The sequence below is a fragment of the Rhincodon typus genome, chromosome 4 (assembly GCF_021869965.1).
Source record: "Rhincodon typus isolate 14 chromosome 4, sRhiTyp1.1, whole genome shotgun sequence".
In the NCBI taxonomy this organism is placed as follows: Eukaryota; Metazoa; Chordata; class Chondrichthyes; order Orectolobiformes; family Rhincodontidae; genus Rhincodon; species Rhincodon typus.
In genome coordinates, this window is record NC_063335.1 from 27397121 (window position 1) to 27421915 (window position 24795).

Sequence of the window (24795 nt, forward strand, 5' to 3'; positions counted from 1 at the left end):
AGCACGAAATGGAGGATGCCGTGGATATAAGCTGCACGTCTTCATCCCTATCAATGGTGATGGAGAAACTGGAAACTCAAGATAGAAACTTTGCATGATACTGACATACATGTTGTGCATATTCTTCACCAAAGCAGAAATGTTGGGGAGTTACTGGGGGAGAATATCTTTCATGGAGGGAGAGGTTGCTTGAGCTGAATTCTCAAATAAGTCTACTTAGACCATCAGTATGGAATGCAGATTTAGGATGTCCACATAGCTGCCACCACAAACAGGCAAAAATATTTTATCCATACTTTGTTGCTTTTTGAATTCGTACATATGGTGTGTAAGCAATAATTTTTGGCAAATGTTGCGGCCTGGAGTTTCTGCTTGGGTGAGCTAGCTTCCTCAGTGTAATGTTGGCTAAGATGATGTGACTGGTGCAAAAGATTGTTTAATTTTAAGCGCAACTTGTTACAATCTTTTGCAATGGTCTAACGACATCAGCAGCAGTGCTGTCAGGATGCAAAGTAGTTTGGCTATTTTCCAGGGCTGCCCAGTTAATGGAACCAGCCAGATTTAAGAGTTACAGGTGAGAGGAAAAGCTGACCCAGGCAAGGCTGAAGCCATCTTTAAATGGTAGCATCTGTGATATGAACCGTGAGGCAAGTCTGAGTGCTGCAGAGATTAATAACGGACTCTTATAGTGCAGTGGTAGTGTCCCTACCTCTTGACCAGAAGATTAGGGCTCAAGATGCACCTGCTCTAGAGGTGTGTAATAACATCTCAGAACAGGCTGATACAAAATCATGAGGGGCGTAGATAAGGTGAATAGCAAAGGTCTTTCCCCTAGGGTAGGGGAGTTCAAAATTAGAGGGCATAGGTTTAAAGTGAGAGGAGAAAAATTTAAAAGTGACCCGAGGGGCACCTTTTTCACACGGAGGGTAGTTTGTGCGTGGAATGAACTGTCAGAAGAAGTCGTAAGTCGCAGGTACGGTTACCACCTTTAAAAGACATTTGGACAGGTACATGAGTAGGAAAGGTTTATAGGGATATGGGTCAAACACAGGTAAATGGGACTAGTTTAGTTTGGGAAACTTGGTTGGCATGGATGAGTTGGACCAAAGGGTCTGTCTCCGTGTTGTATGACTCTAGGACTCTATGATTTAACAAAATCTATAGGAAGAACAAGGTTCTCTGATGCACTGACCCAACTACTATCTGGAGGTGCTTTCCCAGTTGAATTAGGCTCAAAGGGAAATCCTCTTCCGTCAGGATTGGTGGAAGAGTTGGCCTTACTTACATTGCTACAGTGTCACAGAGGGATCTATGACTTAATGTGTTCCGGCAAGGTGAGTGCAACACACAATATTCAGCTTGTGGCCTTAAATGTGACCAAAATTGAGTATGAATGTGGCAACAAGGCACAACCATCCAATTAGCAACAATGCCCAGGGAACATCTTCAGTTTTCACATGAAGCAGAGCTGCTATGTGGAGGATAGCAGTCAGTTAGGGTTAACCTCTTCATTGGCAGCAATGATCAGGTGAGGTGGGGCCATGGCTCCCCTCTTTTTTTTAACTCCCTCCTAGTCAGTCACAATGAATGTTCTTTTTTCAGTTTTTTTTAGCATTTAGCTGTCATACTTTGAGTAAACTTAGTTAGACAAATCAAAAATGAAGGAGAGCTAATTCCAAGGACTTCTTGAGTGAAAGAGACTGGAGATGTATCATCTGAAAAAAAAGTAGTAAAATGTGACAACAAATGCGCATGTACAGGTACAGGTAAAGTGATAAAGTTTGAGCTTACAAAGAAAATGGGGAGGGCTATCAGGAAAGTAGTCAGCTGCAGTTTACATTTTTTAAAGTTTTTGAGTTGTGAGAAAAGACTTATATCCAATTGGTTAACTGTTGTTCTTGTTTCCTTTGTAATGTCGAAGCTGCAGATATCCTAGAGCTCTCAGTGAATCATTGTTGTTGTTCCAAGTTGCTTTTCGTCTGCTGGTTTCTGAGCTTGAGTGAGAGAGAGAGAGAGAGAGACAGACAGACAGACAGACAAAACTTTGTCTTGTTTGGTCCATGATGCTTTCTCTCTCTTTTGCTGCTGAAAAACAGCTGCTGATAAAGACTGGTTTGTACATTCTTGAATTTGCTCATTGAACACTCTACAGGTAACCTTTTCATTCACAGATGTGAGGTTATCATGTAAGTGTGAGTAAAACTCAAGAGACACGGATTTCTCAGTGGGATTCAATGCCTCTTGATTAAAATGGCAACTCCTCTGTAGCTGGTTATCTCATCAAAAAGCTCAAACAGTGTTATCTTCCCTTCACAAATCCGTGCTGTCTTTTCTTAATTAACCCACATTTACCAAAATGACTATTAATTTTGTCCTATCTTATTGTTTGTAAACATTTCTTTACCACCATGATTAAACAAGATGGCCTGTAATTGCTAGGTCTACCTTTATACCGTTTTGTTTTCACACGTATGTAACATTTGCAATACTCCAGTCCTCTAACAAAACTCCTGAGTTTAAGGAAAAGTGGAAAATGTTGGTCAATGCCTTCGCAATTTCCACTTTCCCTTCTGGATGCATCACACCCAGTGCTCATGCATGATCCACTTTAAGTTCACATCTCCCATTAACATGCTGTGCTGTGCCTTCACATGCACCTTCTTGGAAACTCCTCCTTAGCATGTTGCTAAGTATTGCTTTCATTTCTGGCAATCATGTATTGTCAAAAATATCCACAGTACCTCAAATCCTGCAGGTTTCTGTTTGAGAAGGGTTTCTTGGGCATTTGGAGTCAAATTGATGGGAACTCCCAGCTACCCTCGGGCCAGAGGGAACTGTCGAAGCAGTTATAAAATCTGAACCTGTACTGTTCGATAAACTGAACTTTAAACACTGAGCCTGGAAGGCCCCTCCTTTTTACTGGCAAAGGGGAGGTGAATTTTGAGTCGGTGGTCTTACCCATATAGGGTCTTCCAGCTGCATTCCTACTTCCACACGCGCCGTGAGCAATGTGGTCAGTGGTCACAGTTCGCCAAGGAGGAGGTGACAGAACTGTATCACTGGTCAGTATCAATTTGGCAGCCTCAAAGCACCGACAGTAACTACAATGGTAACCTTTGTCCTCAATTCTTTAGCAAACAAAGGGTAACATATCTAATATCTGTAAGTTCATTGACCTTTGCTATCGTCTGTAGTGACATAGGGCTCTGTATGCCAACAGAATAGATTTCATTATCTTCTCCATTAACAGGGAGAAGCAAGATGGAAATGCACTTGACTTTTATCAAGATAACAGGGTGCAATTGACTGTATTCAAGTGACTTTGTCCATTCAGCATCTGAATTGTGAAACTGACACTCAGTCACAATGCAGTTGCTTTGCATTTCCAGGCAACACATCTTGCTGATGGATGTCCACTCTTCTGGCAGCAGTCATGATGCATTTGTCCCGCTATTCTCCCAATCTTTTAGCCACTGTGTTGAAACAAAGTGAGGTGCTGCTGAGTGATAACTGACCTAGTAATTATTTCCCTGTGTAATCCTGCCAGATGTGGCCAGTGCCAGTGCCGGTACAATGAAAGACTTGTTGTCACAAGGAATGTCATTGAGCAGCTCTTTGGGGGTGCTGAATTAACAGTGCCGCTGCCTCAACCAATCTTGGGGGCATGGTCGAGCTGAGCCTGATTCATGGTAATCTGTTATCTCCACCACAAGCCAGCCACATGGCTCTTGTCTGGAGAGTGTTGGAGAAGCAGCTAAAATGGATGAGAAAGGAAGGAAGCTGAAATGTCCATGGCCCAAATGAACAGTCAGTGAGTGCATCACACACCCAGATTCCTATTGCTGAACAGTTCCACACCATAATGTTTCTCTGGCTTGGCCCTCAAAGCATTCTCACTGCCTTACATTAGGCCCAAATTTATTTATTTATCTATCAACTTATTCAGACATGTTGTGACTAACTTCTGGAGCAGGAATGATTTGACCTTGGGCCTCCTAGCATAGTGTCACTTGCCACAAAAGCCCAACCACAAGTCAATTATTCCATGCCAACTTTTTACGCCACTTGATTGGCATTCATTCATCACTTTAAACATGCAGTCCCTCCACCACCACTGCAATATAGCTGCAGTGCGTACTACCCATAGATAAAATGCAGCAACTCACCAAGGTTCCTTCAACCTCACTTCCCGAACCTATAATCTCCATCACACAGAAGGCACATGGAAACACCACCTCCTGTAAATTCTCCTTCAACCACATACCAACAGCCTGACTTGGAAAGTGGATGGTCATTTCTTGGTCATTACTGTGTTAAGGTTCTGGATCTCGTTGTGTGGGTGTACCATCACAACATGGACTTTGTTAGCCCAAGCATACAGGTCATCATTACCTTCACATGGGCAATTGGATATAGGCAAAAAACACGTTGACCTTGCTAGCAATGTCCGCCTCAAATAAATAAAGCTAAAAAATCAGAGAATGGGAGTAAAGAGTGGCAGAGAGTGGGAGATTTTGTTCCTCAGTGTTTTACATTAACAAATTGAACTTTGCAATCAGAAAGCCAGTTGCTGAATTTCTGAATGATATTGAATTATAGAGGAAAGACAATACTGTAGAGAACTGCAATTTTTCTTTTATTCATTCATGTGGGTGTTGCTGGCTAGGCCAGCATTTATTGCCCAGAAGGCATGTAAGAGTCTGGGTCTGGAGTCACATGTAGGTCAACCAGGAAAGGATGGCAGTTCCCTTCCCTAAAGGATATTGGTGAATCAGATGGCTTTTTCCAACAATGGTTTCTGATCATCATGTGACTCCTATTTCCAGATTATTGTTGAATTCCAAGGCCACCATCTGCTTTAGCAGGATTTGAACCCAGGTCCCCAGAATATTACCTGGGTCCTTGATTTATAGTCTAGTGATAATACCACTGGATCATCACCTCCCCTAAGGTGGTAGTACATTTCGGTAGAAAGAATTGGGAAGTCACTTATTACTTTCAAATGGGGTAGAGCAGCAAAAGGCTCTTAGAGTACAATTACATCAAACACGACAAATTGTGCCACAAGTTGGTGATGCCACACACAGAAAAAACAAACAAACCACTAGGCTGTACCTGTAGAGAGATAGTATTAAAAAGGAGGGAAGTTGTGCTCACCTGTATTCAACCCTAGGTTAGGCCACAGTATGCAGTGCATGCAGTTGCAGTCACTTCATTATAAAAAGAATATAGAGGCACTGGAGAAGGTGCAGAGGGAAGATTAATGAGGATGATACCAGAAATGTGTGTGTGTACATCTCAGGACAGGTGTGAAAGTCTGAGACCTTTCTTTTTTGGAAAAAAAAGGGAAAAGTAGGTTCTAATAAAAACCTTTACAATCATAAAAGATTTTGATAGATTGGATACAGAGAAGATTTCCTCTCATGGCAAAGAATATAAGCAAATGTTAAAGAATGTAAGACAGTTTACTGGGATATCCAGTAGGGAACTCAGAAGAAACTGTTGGCTAAAGTGTGCTGAGAGTGTGGAACTCACTGCCACAGGGATTGGTTGAAGTAAATTGTGTACCTGTGTAAAGGGAAGTGAGAGAACCATATGTGGGAGAAGGTAACAGAGGTTACAACAAGAGATTTAGCTTGAGAAGAATGGGGGGAGGGTCAATTAGGAATGAGTGCCCATTGGCCCATGGCTAAACTGCAGAGCTGGGAAGTATAGACAATCAATGGATGGAAGGCTGGTTTATGTGATGGATTGGGCTGTGTTCAAAAGTCTCTGCAGTTTCTTGTGGTCTTGGAGGGAGCAGTTGCCATACCAAGCCGTGATGCATCCAGATGGGATGCTTTCTATTGGTGCATCAGTAAAAATTAGTAAGAGTCATTGTGGACGTGTCGGATTTCCTTAGCCCTCTGAGAAAGGAGAGGTGTAGGTGTGGCATACACACGCCTTTCCTTGTTCCTCTGTGCTTTACAGTGGGAATTGGTGCAGTCAGCCAACCAGGCAGTGGCCATGCTGTGTCACAGTCCTCCATCAAGGGCACAGCCATCTTGTTGTAGGTCAGTTTGCTGTGTCAATGTTAGCTGCACCATGTGGCAGCAATGTTTACTTCAAACGCATGACATGTGCAGCAAGCAATCAGGTATGGAATGGAATCTTTGGGGAGTAGTCTTCACTCAGGTCCATCAGATGGGGGCGGGGCACAGCACAGTTAGTCAAGGATAGCCTCCCGTACCAGTCTGGGGCTTTGAGCACAGTCAGGGATCCGGTCAGGGTGTGGTCCGGGTGTCCGGGACTCTGTGCTCCGAGGAGCAGGTCACAGTCAGGCCTTTGCCTCCACAGGGAGTATTCCAGGGCTGGAGCCCTGCTGCAGTCAGGGACACATATCCACCAGTCAGGGGGTCGGTTAGCCCGTGGTGGCAACAGTGTGTGAGTTCAATTCCTACACGGAGGTCACCATGAAGAGCTCTCCTTCTCAATCTCTGCCCTCACCTGAGATGTGGTGACCTTCAGGTTGAACCACCACCAGTCAACTCTCTAATGAGAGAGCAGCCCTCTGGGACTGTGGCAACTTTGCCTTTACTTTTATGTTAGCCACACTGACATCCAGCGCCCCTACTCCCTGGCCCATGGCTCTGTCCCTGTGTTGCGCCTGCCTGGTATCGTCACTGCAGGAAAACATTCTGAGATATGCCCTCCTGTGCACACAACCAGCTGAACAGTAAGCATTGATGAAGGCATTGGCAATCTCTGACAAGGCTGACGTTGTATGGTCCTGTGACCTTCTCTGCCAGCTGTCCAGGAAGAGTGCTCTTCTCCTCTGGACCACCCTGTCCATTAGGACCTCCAGTCGGGGCAACTTCCCCATCTCTGCCATCTCTCCCCTCAGGTCTCCAAAACCAAGCAGGGAAGTTTCCAGACACCAGCGTTTCTCTCGGTATGTAGTGGCCTTTCAAAGGTGGTGCAGATGCAGGGGATGCTGGTCTCTGAGCAGTTATTTGCTGTACTGCGAGATTTCCTGGGAATGGCACACAGTAAAATGGGGCAGAAATTGGACACAGTATATGTCACACGGCCGGGAATGGGTAGTAATGTGGAGAGTTTGGTAAGATACGGTGAGAACTCTTTACGCTCCGTGGTGAAAATCCCTCCAGCAAACTCGACATGACTCTCACTTAGCCAAAGAAAATGGAAGATTCAGCCCTTTGTTCTTAACCGTGAGAAAAAGAATCTCATTTGGTAAAAGTATTGAGCAGCATTTAGGCTACTTCCACAAACCTTGATCAAAATAAGGACGTTTAAATTACATGTCTCCAGCAAACATTTCTGTGTGAGCTGTCTTTTACTAAATAAATGAGGCAAAAAGCAATTTATAAATAAGAATCTTTCACCTCAAATGTCTCATTGATTGGTAGATGCATTTATGTCGCAACTGATTAATAGGTAGAGTTTTATTCCACTACCACTTGATGGATTAATATGTAAAGAATTCATTTTGAACACGTTGCATTTAAGGATCTCATGTTGCAATTAAGCACACGAATGCTGTCTCTTAGATTTGTTGTCAAGAAAAATGTTTGATGGAATTCTGACTTGTACTGTGTTTGCATGATCATTGACTGTAGCCTTATTCCTATGCTAAAGAAAGCTATGTATAGGTAATACAGTTCATAGAATCTCTACATTGTGGAATCAGGCCATTTGGCCCATTGAGTCCACACTGACCCTCCAAAGATCATCCCACCCAGGTCCTGCATTTCCCATGACAAACTCACCTAGCCTGCACATTCTTGGACACTATGGGCAACTTAGCATGGCCAATCCACCTAAACCTGCACATCTTTGGACTGTGGGAGGAAACCGGAGCACCTAGAGGAAACCGAAGCAAACATGGGGAGAATGTGCACATGCCGCACAGACAGGAGGTGGAAATGAACCTGGATCCCTAGCACTGTGAGGCAGCAGTGCTAACCACCGTGCCGCCCCATTAAAAAGACATACATTGTGCTGACTGTCATATTTATGTTATTCATATGGTGTCATCTTTCATTTATTGTATCTTGATCAAGTGTTAATCAGGATTTTGTGTTTTGGTCTTTGTGTTTAGAATTATAGAGTCACAGAGATATACAGCATGGAAACAGACCCTTCAGTCCAACTCGTCCATGCTGACCAAATATCCTATATATATCTAGTCCCATTTGCCAGCATTTGGCCCATATCCCTCTAAACCCTTCCTATTCATATACCCTTCCAGATGCTTTTTAAATGTTGTAATCGTACCAGCCTCCATCACTTCTGCTGGCAGCTCATTCCATACAAACACCACCCTCTGCATGAAAAAGTTACCCCTTAGGTCCCTTTTAAATCTTTCCTCTCTCACCTTAAACCTATGCCCACTAGTTTCAGACTCCCCCACCCTGGGGAAAAGACCTTGCCTATTTACCCTGTCCATGCCCCTCATGATTTTATAAACCTCTATTAAGGTCACCCCTCAGCCTCCAACGCACCAGGGAAAATAGACCCAGCCTATTCACCCTCTCCCTATAGCTCAAACTCTGCAACCCTGGCAACCTCCTTGTAAATCTTTTCTGAACCCTTTCAAGTTTCATAACATCTTTCTTATAGCAGGGAGACTAGAATTGCATGCAGTATTCCAAAAGTGGCCTAACCAATGTCCTGTACAGCCGTAACATGACCTCTCAGCTCCTGTACTCAATGCACTGACCAATAAAGGCAAGCATGCCAAACATCTTCTTCACTATCCTGTCTACTTGTGACTCCACTTTCAAGGAACTGTGAACTTGCACTCAAGGTCTCTTTGTTCAGCAACACACCCCAGGACCTTACCATTAAATGTAAAAGTCCTGCCCTGATTTGCCTTTCCAAAATGCAGCACCTCACATTTATCGTAATCAAACTTCATCTGCCACTTCACCTTTATGCGTTTTAAGATGTTCAGCATCTCCTCTTCTGCAATGTGGACATTTTTCAAGATGTTGGGAACATGTTACCTGCATTTTATGGGGAGGTGAAGGCTTAACCTGTTTTATGGATCGTTGTCAGTCAAATTGACAGCCTGTCTGTTGATTAGCAGGGAAAGATGGCAATAGCGTTAGAATAGCCAGGTGCTTGTTTTCAACTGGTGCAGATTTGATGGGCTGAAGGATCTTTTGCTGTGCTGTAGATCCCAATGACTCTAGGCTGGGGGTTGCTGCCTGGCAATGAGATTGATCATCATGGCAAAGCAGTGGAAAAGGGCACATTGCACCTGTTAGGGGGAGGTCACTGATTGAAGATTTCGGGGGGCAAGAGTGTGTGATGGGCAGAGGGAGAGGTCAAAGGCTTTCTTGAACAGTGTGAGGACAGTGAGCTTGCTCCTCCTGGACGGTAAGAGCTACCAGAATAGCCACTAACCCCTTGTGGTCCCTGCAGCTCTTGCCTGCCTCCCCTTCACTCTGGAGATTCCCAAATCATGGGAAACCTGTGCACCAACAACTAATTTTAAATCAAGCTCCTACTTACTCTTATGTTAATGAAGTTTTCCACCTCTCCAGTCAGCAGCTATAACATCTCTTTTCTAAAAGAAAAAGATGAGCTAAGGTTGCAATTTATGTTTTTATTTTCTTTATTCTTTCAAGGGATGTGAGAGTCTGTGGCCAGGCTTGCATTTGTTGCATTTGTTCCATTTGAGTGGCTTGCGAGGCCATTTCATCCGACAGTTAAGATCTATATTGCTATAGATATCTATATCTATTGAGTCACATGTAGGCCAGCTGGGTGTCATTAGTGAGCGAGGTGTGCTTTTAACAACAATAAATGGTAGTTTCACGGTCAGCATTAATACCAGTAGCTTGATTTTCCCAGATTTATTAAAATTTCACACACTGTCACCGTGGGAACTGAGCCCACATCATTGAACATTAATCTGGGAACCACTGGTCCAACAACATTACCACTCAGCCATCCTCTCCCTCAGTTTCTGGCAGGATAACATCAGCCCCTGCCTCGTGAAGATTATGGTGAAATAAACAAGTAGCTCTTTTGGTGAATAAGATTAACGCTTTTAGAAATGTTTTCTAATCAATATGTTTGGGGATGTTATTATACATCTCTGGAACAGGTGGAATTTGAATCCAGGCCTCCTTAGTTCAAAGGTATGGATGCAACCACGGCACCACAAGACCCCCTCAATATTTACTTAGCCCATATTGGATTAAAGATGGGTGGGTAGAGTTGTGAGTTGTTCACTTAAATTATGCAACTGAGTCTTCTTCAAAGAGCAGTCAATAGCCACTTGGGACACAAAATATGTAGCATAAGAAAGGCATTATAATGTAGGTATAAAATCTCTTAATGGGGCAGATATTGCATTCCACTTCTTGTTTGTTAGATTGCCTTTGCATCCATGATATGAAAAGAATACTTCTGTTCAAGGAGCATTTGTAAAGGTGAATTATTTTTCTCTTAATTATGAAAGAGTCCCAGGCTCAAAGGAAACCAGGTCAACAAATTCAGGATTTTGATTTATATTACCAATAAGGTTCCAATGGAATGTATTCACTGCTGGTTGACTAGTTGCCTAAGATATTAAACCTTATCTAGTTAATGTAAAAAGCGATTTGTCATTAAATAGCATTTTAATTTACATGAATTGTATAGTGCAGCCATCACAGATTATTTTTGCAGACTGATTTCAACTGGTGAATTGGAGGTAATAACATAATCATTCGATGGTACAGAACATGAGTATTGCTGGAACAAAAGGTTATGCTGTTGTAAGTTTTTGTACTGTACTTATCAGTACAAAATCTCAAGAACTCCAAATCTCAAAGGGGCCAGAAGTTTATAGTGCATGAGAAGAGGTTACTGATTCGTTAGTAAGTGGTCCGTCGATGTGTCAGCTGATCAGGAGCCTCTCCTCAGGCCGTGTACATCGCTGTTTCCTTTGAGCCTTGGTATTGTTATGATTCTACCCTGATGAATACAACATGAACAGTTTCAGCACATGCCTTTTTCAGCAAGAATAATGTATGTGGAATGTTTATCTTCAGAAACTACTTTTAATGTATCTGTGCTGTGCTGCATACCAGTATCATAAGTTGCCATAGCTACGACATTGTCATCAAAGAATAGTGATTGAAATTAGGAATGTTGATACACATTATTGATACACAACTGTGGCAATAATACGGAGGTATTTGCTGTTATGCATTGGTAGGCAATATGTCACCAGACATTATATCATTGAACCTTGGTAAGCTTACTTTGGTGGTGGTTCTACTACTTTTCATTTGTTTTAATTTCTAACTTTGACCAGTCATGTTTCTTGATATCCATAGTACTGAAAATGTATCCATTATTTGGACAATGTGGATATAGCCAAAATTGCTGTCTAGTGATTTCCTACTAGGGTTACCAGAATGAGTCAATCTGTTATTAAATGTAAAAAAACAGCAGGTGCTGGATAAAACAGCAGGTGCTGGATAAAACAGCGGGTCTGGGAGCATCTGTGGAGAAAGAAACAGAGGTGATGTTTCAAGTCCAATGACTTTTCTTTGGAATTGTTGGTTAAATGCACTTACTGTGCTCCCTGTGTGATTTCTCTATCTTACAAATGTTCTACCTGTTCTGAGTACAAATGTTTTACCTGTTTGTACAAACAACTTGTACAGTACAAATGTTCTACCTGTTCCAAAAACTGTGCACACGTTGCCTTGTTCATTATCCATCTCTTTGGAAGATAAATTCAGACATTGCCATTTACAATGTGCGAGTGGGCTACTTTGCATTAGCTGTCCATAGGTGTTCCTCTCCATTGTGTTTCATTCATGGTGAAAGTGTTTCTCTTGTCATTTTTATAGACATTCCCAAAGCTGCTGTCAGGATCTTGAGCAACATGACATTCCTGTTTGTGAGTTTGTCATACACAGCAGAAAGTGCCATCGTCACCGCTTTTATTACCTTCATTCCCAAGTTCATTGAATCTCAGTTTGGCATCCCAGCATCTAATGCAAGCATTTACACTGGTAAGATGTGTACATTAACCTTTTGGGTTGCTAAGTTACTGTTAGCAGTAGAAATATAGATTTTGTTGGGCCATAGATCAGGTTGTAATGCCTGAATTATAGACTCATATCTCACATATGACCAAATGGATCAGATTGACTAGTGCCTGTGCCTGGTATATTTGATCAGGTGTAGAGGTTTGCATGCCCATAAGCAAATGTGTGCAGTTTTCCATCCACTTATATAAATAGACAGAAAAATAAGACCTTTGGGATGCTTATTCCTCCCCGTACAGATTCCTTCTACGCACTGTATTGAGGCAGAAAATTCATCCCAATATTATAGAAATAGTTTTAGAAGTTTAATGTACGTGTTTTTAATATTAGAACATTAGACTAAATACTTAGGGATGCCAGTTAATTTCTAAAGGTCCTCTGATCAGATTTGTCTATATTAACTGACATGATACATATTGTAGTGTTCTCAGATGTTCACATCAGAAGGGCTGTATAAATGAAAGATTTCCAAAGGGAGGATTAACTGTAATTTGCCCAATGAGTGATCAGATATTAGCCTAGTTTTCCTTTATCCTGAAGGGATGCAATTCCATGGAAGCTAGCTATTTAGCAGTTTCTCAAGGATAAGCAGATTTGAGCATGAATGCCAGTCAGCAATTTAATCAAATCAAACTGCATTTCTTAGGCTGAACCTGTACTCTCTTGACATCCAGAAAATTGTACTCTCCCTCCAGATAGTGGTCAGGAGCAAGCGCATCTGACGTTTTCTTTCCCCTCTGTCTCAGTCCAGGGTCATTGAAGTCAAATATGCCATGATCAGCTCCTTTATATTAAGTGGTGCACTTATCTCTTGGTTTGGCAATGGATCTAGAGAAGCTATGTCACCTGAAATGTTTGTAGATATGCCAACAGATGCTAAATTTGGAAATTGAGTAGAATAATTTCCCAAGGCAGGGAGACAAATACTAGATAATTGCTAGTATTTCCCAGAATTGATGCTTTTCATAAAAAAACCCATTGATTAACCTTGGCTGATTAATTTACCTAATATTGTAAAAAGAATGCTCATGACATTTACAAAATAGGTTTCATCACGTTAAACTTAAGTTATAGAAGAAGTACAAATTTACAATAACGTAACGATGTTGAATGCATTTTTGGAGAGTTTATTCTGCTAAATGCTTACTGTTCAACTTAATGTTAGTTGAAATTTGCCTAGGTATAATCAATATAAATTACAGCATAAACCATAGTCATCATTCACTATTTCATATAATCAATGTATTATAGTGCAATAGTGTGCTATGTCTGTCCCATACATTAATCAAGTCCTTTAGTGCAATAATTGTGTTAATATAATTTGCTCATCACCCTTCTGTAGGCTTTTGGTATGAGGTTTGTGTATTCTGTTGACTTACATAAACAGTGATTTTTAGAAGAAAAAGAAATGTGGGTGTTAATGTCTAAATATTTATGAATTGTCCTTGACATTGAGAAGCTGTAGTCCTTGGGCTACAAATACACCCACTGTGCTACTAGTGAGGGAATTCCAGGATTGTGACCTAGCGCCAATGAAGGAATGACAGTATATTTCCAAGTCAGGACAGTGAGTAGCTTGGAGGGGAACTTGCAGGTAATGATGTTCCCATGCGTTTGCTGCACTTGTTCTTCCATGCGACAGAGGCTGCAAGCTTGGAAGGTGCTGTCAGAGGAGCTTCAGTGAGTTACTGCAGTACATCTTGTAGATGGTACACATTGCTGTCATTGTGCGCCAGTGGTGAATGGGCTGAATGTTGATGGTGGTGATGGGGTGCCAATCAAATTTGGACTTTGTCCTGGATGGTTTCAAGCCCCTTCAATGTTGTTGGAGCTGCACTCATCCAGTCAAGTGGAGAGTATTCCATCACACTCCTGACTTGTGCCTTATAGATAGATGGTCAGGCTTTGAGGAGTCAGGAAGTGTTGCCAAAGAGTTGCTAAGTGGTTACTATGATCGTTGCTATGACCTGCTGTCATAGCCACCATATGTATATGGTTGCTCCAGTTCAGCTTCTCATAATCTCTATGATATTGATATGATGATTCAGTGATGTAATGTCATTTAATATCGATGGGTGATGGTTAGATTCTCTTTTGTTTGAGACTGATGTTGCCTGGCACTTGTGTGGTGTGCATGTTACTTATCATTTATTGGTCTAAACTTTATTGTTGGCCAGGTATTTGCTGGATATGAATATTGGCTGCTTCAATGTCTGAGGAATCTCAAAAGGTGCTTAGAATTGAGTAATCATCAGTGAACATACCCACGTCTGACCTTATGGAGGAGGGAAGGTCATTGATAAAGCAGCTTAGAATAGCTTAGTCTTGGACACCATCCTGAGGAACTCATGCAGAGATGTCCTAGAGCTGAGATGATTGATCTCTGACAATCACAACCATCTTCCCTTGTGCTCGCTATGACTGTCACTGCCATCGATTTCCTTTGACTGTATTTTTGTTCGGGCCCCTAGAGGCTTCATGGTCAAATACAGCCTTGATGTCAAGGACAGTCACTCTCAGCTCATCTCTGGCATTCAGCTCTTTTGCCCATATTTGAACCAAGTTTGCAATGAGGTCAAGAGCTGAATAGATCTGAAGGAACGCGAACTGAGTATCACTGATTAGGTCACTGCTGAGTAATTGATGATTGATAGTAATGGCAAAGACCCCTTCCTTCACTTTGCTGATGATTGGGGTTGGACTGATGGGGTGGTAATTGGCCAGGTTGGATGTGAAGATAACTCATTTGGTAAAGACACTAAACTCATCTCTATTTTTTCAGGTCTTTTAGTAGATTAAAATAAACATGTGCTTATATTTTTGGTTATATTTACCTTGTCATCTGAGTCACTGGCCACTATCTCAGATTTAAGCAGACTGTAACCTCAACATCCTATTTGTCCTTAACTGAACTTCCAATGCCACATTCTCTCCATTACTAAAGCCACCTCATTTTGATCACAATTATATTGCCCATTTCTACATTTGCATTAGGTTACCTTTCCTGAAAACCTTCATCCATATTTTTGTTACTTTCGGACTCAACTGTTCCAATGCTCTTCATGGTCACAACTTGCACGACCTATAAACTTCAGTTAATCTCAAACTCTGCTTTGTATCACATCTAGTTCCTTTCACTTATCACTTTGTTAAAACTGATAAAGATTAACTGATGAATTCACATGCCTGTAGCTCCTCCGGCCCTACACCTCTCCAATAACTTTCCATACCTTCATCTTTGGTCTCTTGTGCATTCCTCAATCTAATTGGCCCATTATTGGTTGTGGTGCCTTCAACCATGTCAGCTTTTAACTCTGAAATTCTTCCTTATATCTCAGTCCCTCCACTTTTGCCTTCTTAAAATATATCCATTTGATTAAGCTTTTAGGCACCACTTATCCACCTACTACCTGTCTAATTTTGGGAAGTGCTTGGAGATATTTTGCTACATTAAAGGTGTTAACAAAGTACATGTTTGTTGTTGTTATAACACCAGTGTGAAATTGAACTCAGTCTAGAGTCAGTTCCCATCCTAACACACAAGAAAAAATTGTTTTTAAATCACTGGAGAGCACAGAGACTGTTTTAGACACTTGAACTAGTAAGAATGCTCAATAAAAATAATAATTTTGTTGGCCATGGGCTATGCATATCCATAGTGGAATATTTTTGGCAGATACATTACCAAAGTTCTAGCTCCTGCCACTGTATCATTCTTAGCTGTGTAGCATGAACCATGCCAAATAGAACAAATTCCATGTTCTTGTCACACGATATATTACAGAGCTCAACAGCCATGAAGGTTCCCAGGGGTAGCATAAGAAATAAACTGGGAAGGAAAATTTCATTCGGAAATCTCAACCGGAAAGTAAATGGAGCGACACCTTGTAAGGATGCCTTGACATATTAATGATTGAAACATAGTGTTACGCATCTCTAAATGATGCATAAATATTTATGTATCTATATATCTATACATAGAATTAACAATTAAAAGTTGATCTGCAATGTTCATTAACCACTAATATCATAGAGTCATAGAGGTCTACGGCATGGAAAGAAGCCTTTTGTCCCAACTTGTCAATGCCGCCCAGTTTTCACAATTAAACTAATCCCATTTGCCCATGTTTGGTCCATATCCCTCCATACCTATCCCATCCATGTACCTGTTTAAATGTTTCTAAAATAATAAACTTGTACTTACCTCCACCACTACCTCTGGCAGCCCTTTCCAGACACTCACCACCTCTGTGTGAAAAAATTTCCCCTCTGGGCACTTTTGTAACTCTCCCCTCTCACCTTAAGCCTATGCCATGGGAGTTTTAGACTCCCCTACCATGGGGAGAAGCTGTTGGCTATTTACCTTATTTATGCCTTTCATGATTTTATAGAGACATTTAGACAGGTACATGGTTAGGAAGGGTTTAAAGGGATATGGGCCAACGCAGTAAAATGCAACTAGTTCAGTTTAGAATATCTGGTTGGCATGGATGAGTTGGGCCGAAGGGCCTGTTTCCATGCCGAATGACTCTATGACTGATGCTACCTCCTCATTAACCTGATTGTACCATTGTTTCAAGGAGGACTCCCGAGGCGGAATATGAGGTGCTGCTCCTCCAGTTTGCGGGTGGTGTCATTGTGACACTGGAGGAGGCCCAGGATGGACATGTCACCCAGGGATTGGGAGGGGTCTTAAAATGGTTGGCGACCGGAAGGTGTTGTTGTTCGTCGCGTACAGAGCACAGACGCTCTACAAAACGGTCTCCGAGTTTACGCCCACAAACTGGAGGAGCAACACCTCATATTCCGCCTCAGGAGCCTACAGCCCGATGGATTAATCATAGAATTCATGAGTTTTAACATCTCCCCAACCCCAGCCTCATCCCATTTCCAACCCTCCCTCTCATCCCTGCTTCCTTGACCTGACACAACCTGTCCATCTCCTCTCCCACCTATCCGCTCCTCCCACCTCACTGACCAATCCCCACCACTGCCTACCTGCACTCACCTATCACCATCCCACCTACCTTCCCCATCGGTCCAACTCGTCCATGCCGACCAATTTTCCCAAATTAAACTAATCCCACTTGCCTGTGTTTGGCCCATATCTCTCCAAATGTTTCTTATTCATGTACTTACCCAAATGTCTTTAAAATCTGTTTCAAAAATGAAACAACAATCAGACCTTTCACTTATTTTCTACAAATTAAGACCTCCTCAAGGAAAAGTATCTATCAGCAAAGAAAACAGCCAACAATATTTAAAGGAAGTTAACAGAAAGGAATGCAGATGTATATTAATTTGGACATACACAAGTCATGGGGCATCTAAGTTTCATCTTTCTTCCTTACCGAAATAATCAGGTCATAAACACTTGATGCATGTCAAGCAAAACCATCCCAGGTTCATCAAACAAAGAAACTGACCAAGTAACACATTTTATTCCTCAGTTCCTAATCCATATTGATGAGTATTACAATCTCTACGTTCACTACTTTGGCACCAATTGAACACATTTTATTTCCTTATAGTTTTACAAATCTAAAAGCAGTATCTTTCCTACATGATGACTAAATATGTAATATTAGCTACCAGTGTTAGCAATTAGAATTCACAGCTCTTTCCCAGCAGGAGTACAAACACAGATGTTGAGTTGTTCAATGATAAACTAAACTTGTTGCATCAAATAAGCCAGAATGTGACAGCTTGTTCCACCAGTGGAAGGCTTCTGGCAATGCATGGCCCCCAAGTGCCCTTCATATGAGATATAGTGTGGACTGTCCTGGAAGTAGCTGGATGTCCAGTGCACTGCAATTGGAGGGCTTTCAGCTTCTAGATTGCTCTCTCCGGTGGTCATATAGTTCCAACCTTTATGCTCGCAACGTTTTATTTTTGCATTAATAGTTCCTTTTTCATGACACAAAATCTACTTTCCTTGGTTGTAAAGCAGGTCCACAAGTGTGCATCAAAGTAATTAGAAGTCTCACCAGAAGCCATGCTCCAACGCTGGCTGTTTCTTGACCAAATATTAAAAGATAACAGAAGCTTGGCAAACTTTGCTTGTGACGTTACATGTACACAAAAGCGAGAATGGACCAGCCTCAAACACTTGAAGGGTTATCGAGAAGAGGTTAGGATATGGAACTAACTTGAAGTGGTCTTTCAAGGAGCTTCTCAATACGTGGTGGGCCTAAGTGGCCTCCTGTTCTGTTAATTTACAACGAGTGGAATTTTGCATGATTGATAAGTACAAACTCATTATTTGGAATTCACCCCCAGACTGTTGGTAGTTAATTCCACAGAGTGTCAGTGATTTCAGGGATCCATTCCACACAAGCACCCTGAAAGGAGTGGGACCTTCACCACCACAGCACGGTCAAGGTTCAAACGAGAGGGAGCTGGTGACACTGGGGCGTGGGTGGGAAGTTCTGGGAGGGAAGGCAGTGACCTTGGATGAAGGTCATGAGAATGCCTTGACCACAGACTCTCCTGAATGCAGGAGCCAAGTGTAAAGGCAGTGACTTCCTGAACCCACCAAGTTCCTTCCTTTGAGGAAGTTGCTGATTTCCCTGATGATTCAGAAAGCCCAGCCAGAAGCAGTAAGTTTGTTTCATCCATTAAATGATGTGGGTATTATGACTAGGCCAGTATTTATTGCCCATCCTTAATTGCCAGTTGAGGCACATTACTGAGGCAATAATGGCAGATTTACTGAACCAAAGTGTTTTTATAACAATTGATAGTGACTACATGGTTGCCATTAGCTTTACATTTTCGGTTTTTAATTGAACTCAGATTTCACCATCTGCCCTGGTGAGGATTCAAACTCATGCCTCCAGACCTTAGCCTCATTATTCATCCAGTAGCTAGCATTACCACTCCATCACTCTATATAGTAGTGCAGTGACTAAAAATTATGGTCTCGTTTTCATATTCCATGTTTAACCCACTTCATTAGTTGGGCTGGTTGCTAACCCAATTTCCAGCTTCAGTAAAAGCTGGCATTGGGGATCCTGGGGGGCAGGCTTATGTCAGAAAGAAAATTTGACTGATTTCTACCTCCCATCTCACCCTAACTTGTGCACCCATTTTTCATTTAGAATTCCCCCTTGTGTATTTCCAAGGTGTCAGAAAAAAGAACAAGATCTCCTCAATGCATGCAATGCATTCAGCTCCAGTCGAAATCATTATTGATAACATTCAGTCTGACTGCAGTAATCTAAACCCAGCATTAGCTTATATTGAAACCAAGTTTAACAATGAACCCCAGTATGCTTCAAGTAATTGTGATATGAGACAACAATTTAAAACAGTGTCGTCATTTTGTCTGCCTAGTGAAGATTTTTGGGCAGTATAATTATTTACATAGCAGTAGTTAGAAAGATATAACAATTTTCAGGGAATGTTTTCTCTCCTTTAGCACCACAGTGTCCCTATATCCAACTTTTTTTCACATGAGAGTTAGATTGTGCAATTCACAGACCATTTTGTGGGCTTATTGTTACTTTTCTTTGATCCAGCCGATCTTGACAACCACTTTGAGTGGTACAGGAAAGAACTTTCTATCCAGAGTTCCATTGCTAGCTGAAGCAGCTTTAACTAACTGAACACGAATCCAGAATTCAAATGTCACAGGATACAAACCAGGGTGTCTCCAAATGATCTGTTCAGGATGCATTGCTGTCAATACTAGTTTGCCCTCATCGCAAATGGCTGTAAAACAGTTTGGAAAGTCCAAAGTTGGTACAAGGTGCTATAGAAATGTGCTTTTTATTTGTTTAAATTGTAATTATGGAGTCTGGTCCCTGATAAGTTTAAATGGTACCTGTGCACTTGTTCAGAATTTTCGGAAAAATGAATTCCTGAACATATAATTTTTAGTTTCAAATGTTGACGTTTTCCCCACTTGTATTTTTTTAAAACATTTGAGATATTTATAACCTGTTCTGACGTCTTCGGTGTTCACTCTAAGCAGCTATTTCTACCTTCCAGCATTCATATTTCTTAAAAAAAAGTACTCAGTCAGAACCATGTGCCACAGCATCTGGAATTTTATGAATAATCAAAATAAATTGATTTTAATTGAAAACCACGTCAACCTCCTGGGAACTGAAACTTTTGTAATAGCTTGTGTCTACTGAGGCCCTGCTGCCAGGACCTGCTGAATATTTAATCTAGAGGATTGAAAAGACAATTTTTCAGTCATGGCTGTTGAACTCTTTCTTCCAGAATCAATGTTCATTTTCCTAGACTTTTCTGTCAAACATCAGCTTTGCTATTTTACTAACTAAAGTACTGCTATACAAATTGAAACAACATGAATCTCCATTTGGTCCAGAGGGTACTTACAGAAACAGAATATATTTCAGTTATTCAGAAAAGTTAGAAAATTGTTAATGCTATTCACATTTTTAAAATGGCATCCCTGAAATTTAAGAACAGGGTGGAAAAAATTGAGATAAATTCATTCAAAAATGGAAAGGCAGCAAATTGAAGCTAATTGAGTGTCTGAAAGCAGATTTAATAAATGTTTATTTCTTCACATACAATTTACTGTCGAAGTTAAAATGTGGGGACATTTGGAATGATAATGTACAGGTTACGTAGATATAAAACAGACGGTATTAACTGAGGAACTGTAACCAGTCCCTTATACCTTAACATCTGGGCTGGGATAGAATTCCTTGCCTAGACTGCAGATGATACAAAATTTAGTAGGAAAGTTTTAACAAAATGCATAAGTTAAAGAGCCGTTCAGATTTAATTTAGAAATGGTAGCAAGAGGACAAATGATTAAAGGGAAGGAGTAATTAAGAATGAATAAACTATCTGACTAATCTCATTTACCCTATGATCTTTACATTTCAACGTTCAAGCAATTTCTGTACAAACTATCCAGGCTAAAATGGTGGTAGTAGCAAGCTCCAATCTGTCATGTGTAGAGTTTTAGAATTTTTCTATGAAGTGTGACTTTCTGTTCAGTATATGATTTGTAAGCTAATGCTCTGCTTTACTTCCAGGTGTGATCATTGTTCCCAGTGCTGGTGTTGGCATTATCCTTGGGGGCTATATTATTAAAAAGCTCAAACTTGGTGCACGAGAATCAGCAAAACTTGCTATGATTTGCAGTGGGGTCTCTTTATTGTGCTTCTCTACACTCTTCATTGTTGGCTGTGAAAGCATCAACCTCGGGGGCATTAATATACCATACACCACGGGGTAAGAGTGATCTTACTTTACATTTTACTCTTCTGTTCTGTAATTTGAATTTTGCATTGCTTGTGTGGGTGAAATTGGTCTTCAGCAGTAGTGCAAACTTAGTGAAAGCAAATTTTCTTTTCCATTGACTTCAAACAGATATAAAATGGGCATGGTGTAAAACAAGCTGCTAAATCATTATTGAGAAAGACATCTGTGTACACAAAACCAGTCATGTAATATTGGTCAGACAGCTTGAAATATCCAAAGTGTTTTCACATTCATAATCATAGGGTCTCATTAAAGAGTAAATTTTGGACTGTTTTTGTCAAAATGCTCTGGTGCAATGTAGAAAATTGTCAGGATTATACAGTTTTATTTCATAGTTGTTAGATATGCAGTGCCATGGGTGTCATGATCAGTGCACAGCTCATTCTACAAAGTGACACCAACTGATGACAGACTTCAAATTCTGGCAATGTGAATCCTTATTGTTGGGTCAAGTAACGTTTATGAAAGCATTAATGTTGGAGACTGCATGAAGCTTCACTCAGTTTGATGACAGCATATAGTTTCGGATAGGGAAGTAAGGAATTGCTTGAGATTCCAGAAGAGACAAGTTTATCATCATTGTTTAAGTTATTGTACCTAACTAGCCAATGTGACTTGTACCTATTACTATTGGGTAATAAACTACATTTTGTTAAGGCAGCTACCTCTTCATGTTAAGATTCACTCGTGGTTCATCTTTTACCGTAATTAACCAAATAAGTTTTAAAGTTCAGTTTTGAATGAAAGATTGTGGAAGACTCCTGTTGTACAGTGGTAGAGTACCTAAAAGTTCTGGGTTCAATTCTCACCTATGCCAGAAGTGTCTCATTACATATTGAAAGTAAGATTGGTAACAGCACACTGCCCCAACAATTAGCTATCAGTGATTGGTTCTGCAGCATATGCAACGTGGTAGTTAGCAGTCAACGTCATTGCTTAAATACCACAAAGCAACAATAGTGGAAAAAATCCATTAGACCTAGGACAGAAACATTTCAGAAGGCAAGTGAGTGTTCCACACTTAAATATTTTACCACTTTAAGAATACTCAGTCAGTCAACAGCTGTAAGTACTTGAACAACAAGCAATCAGCAGAACTTACCGAAGAGATAATAAGGCAGAAACAGCACTCTAGGCTAAAACGTTCACTTCAGACATGGTAAACAGTGCAGGAGAAGTAGTTCGAGTGATAGAGTCATACAGCATAGACACAGACCCTTCGGTCCAACCAGTCCATGCCAGATCCCAAACTAAACTAGTCCCACTTGCCTGCTCCTGGCCCATATCGCTCCAAACCTTTCCTACTCATGTACTTATCCAAATGACTAAGAGCTTGAAGAATTAGTTACACTTGGCAGATTCTGAGTCTGTAGTGATTGTAACGAGTCAGCCAGGTGGACCTCATAGAATATGAGTTCCCTGATTAGTTTGATTTGATTTGACTTATTATTGTCACATATACCTATGTACAGTGAAAAGTTTTGTCTTGTGTGCAGTACAGGCAGAACATAACATCCAAAGATCATAGGGTGATCGAACTGAGCAAAGAATACAAAGTTATGGCTGCAGAGAAGGTGCACAAAAAAGCAAGATCAACAATTAGATTTGAAATTTGAGAGGTCCATTTAGAAGTCTAATAACAGCAGGGAAGAAGCTGCTCCTGAATCTGTTGTTACATGTGTTTAAGCTTTTGTATCTTCTACCTGATGGAAGAGGTCCAATCAGGGAGCTGTGGCTGATAGATACAAACAGGAGTGTCAGAGTTTCTGTTCACTCTGAGAGCTGACTCTGAGGAAGCCAGACCAGTGTCAAGTACTATGCACATTTAAATAAAGAGTGACTTGGTGTCGGGATGCTGGCCTCTGTGGAGTTATTTCAAAGTCCTTAAAGAAAAGGAATTGGTCCCAATTCGAGGTCTGGTTAGGGAGCACCATTGACTCTGTCACTTTGGAGTGAACTCCATTGTAATTGAAATGTGACAGCTGCATGCTAAAATTAAAATAACAAATCTTTGTTACAATTAAATGAAAGGGGTTAAAAAGAGAGAACTGGTATCTCTTTCCTTGCCAAATATTATTCTTTATCCAACCTTGGGGACCAGATAGTTGTATTTGAGAAGTTGAACTGAGATGTATATATGTTTACAGGACATCTTGTTGAATATTTTGGGGGAACCAGGGCCAGAGTGTTGGTGGGATAAGGGATGGGGTCTGATCACAATTGATATCAATATTGCTGTTGATAAAGGATCATAAAGCCTTCAAAAAATATGAGATACATTGGGCATGCCTTTGCTATTTAGCCAACCATAACAAACCAAGCTTCCCATGCCTCTTGAGTTTCAAGGCTAAGCACGAATTTAGTGGAGAAGAATTTAAATTTCTCCAAATCATAGCTTTACACCACCTTCTGGGGGAGGTTGGACTATTCCAAATCGGACGGTCTACACCTGGGTAGGACTGGACCCAATGTCCTAGGGGCTGCTTTTGCTAACGCTGTTGGGGAGGATTTAAACTAATGTGACAGGGGGATGGGAACCAAATGAAGAGGTTAGTGGACAGAAGGAGGTAGTAACTAAAGCCTGTAAGGAACTAGATAATGAAGTCAGTGTGACTAAGGGGAAGAGTAGGCAGAGAGCTGATGATGAACACAGAGGGACAGGTGATCTGAGGTGCATTTGTTTTAATGCGAGAAGTGTAGTAGGTAAGGCAGGTGAACTTAGGGCTTGGATTAGTACCTGGGCGTATGATGTTATTGCTATTACTGAGACTTGATTGAGGGAAGGGCAAGATTGGCAACTAAATATCCCAGGATATAGATGCTTCAGGCAGGATAGAGAGGGAAGTAAAAGGGGTGGAGGAGTTGCATTACTGGTCAAAGAGGATATCACAACTGTGCTGAAGGAGGGCACTATGGAGAACTCGAGCAGTGAGGCAATATGGGCAGAGCTCAGAAATAGGAAGGGTGCGGTAACAATGTTGGGGCTGTACTACAGGCCTCCCAACAGTGAGCGTGAGATAGAGGCACAATTATGTAGACAGATTATGGAAAGATGTAGGAGCAACAGGGTGGTGGTGATGGGAGATTTTAATTTTCCCAACATTGACTGGGATTCACATAGTGTTAGGGGTTTAGATGGAGCAGAATTTGTAAGGAGCATCCAGGAGGGTTTTCTAGAGCAGTATGTAAATAGCCCAACTCGGGAAGGGGCCATACTGGACCTGGTGTTGGGGAATGAGCCCGGCCAGGTGGTTGAAGTTTCAGTAGGGGATTACTTTGGAAATAGTGATCACAATTCCGTAAGTTTTAGAATACTGATGGACAAAGACGAGAGTGGTCCTAAAGGAAGAGTGCTGAATCGGGAGAAGGCCAACTATAGCAAAATTCGACAGGAGCTGGGGAATGTGGATTGGGAGCAGCTGTTTGAGGGTAAATCCACATTTGATATGTGGGAGGCTTTTAAAGAGAGGTTGATTAGAGTGCAGGA

The 24795-nt window shown here is 41.3% G+C and overlaps 1 protein-coding gene across 1 annotated transcript in view; it reads left to right on the forward strand.

Annotated features, from left to right (window-relative positions):
* LOC109910929 (solute carrier organic anion transporter family member 5A1) overlaps positions 1-24795 on the forward strand; it is a 163579-nt gene that overhangs the window by 114295 nt on the left and 24489 nt on the right. The window contains exons 4-5 of the mRNA XM_048596111.1: positions 11859-12023; positions 21080-21278. Coding sequence (XP_048452068.1) covers positions 11859-12023; positions 21080-21278 — 364 coding nt within the window. The remainder of the gene's footprint in view (positions 1-11858; positions 12024-21079; positions 21279-24795) is intronic.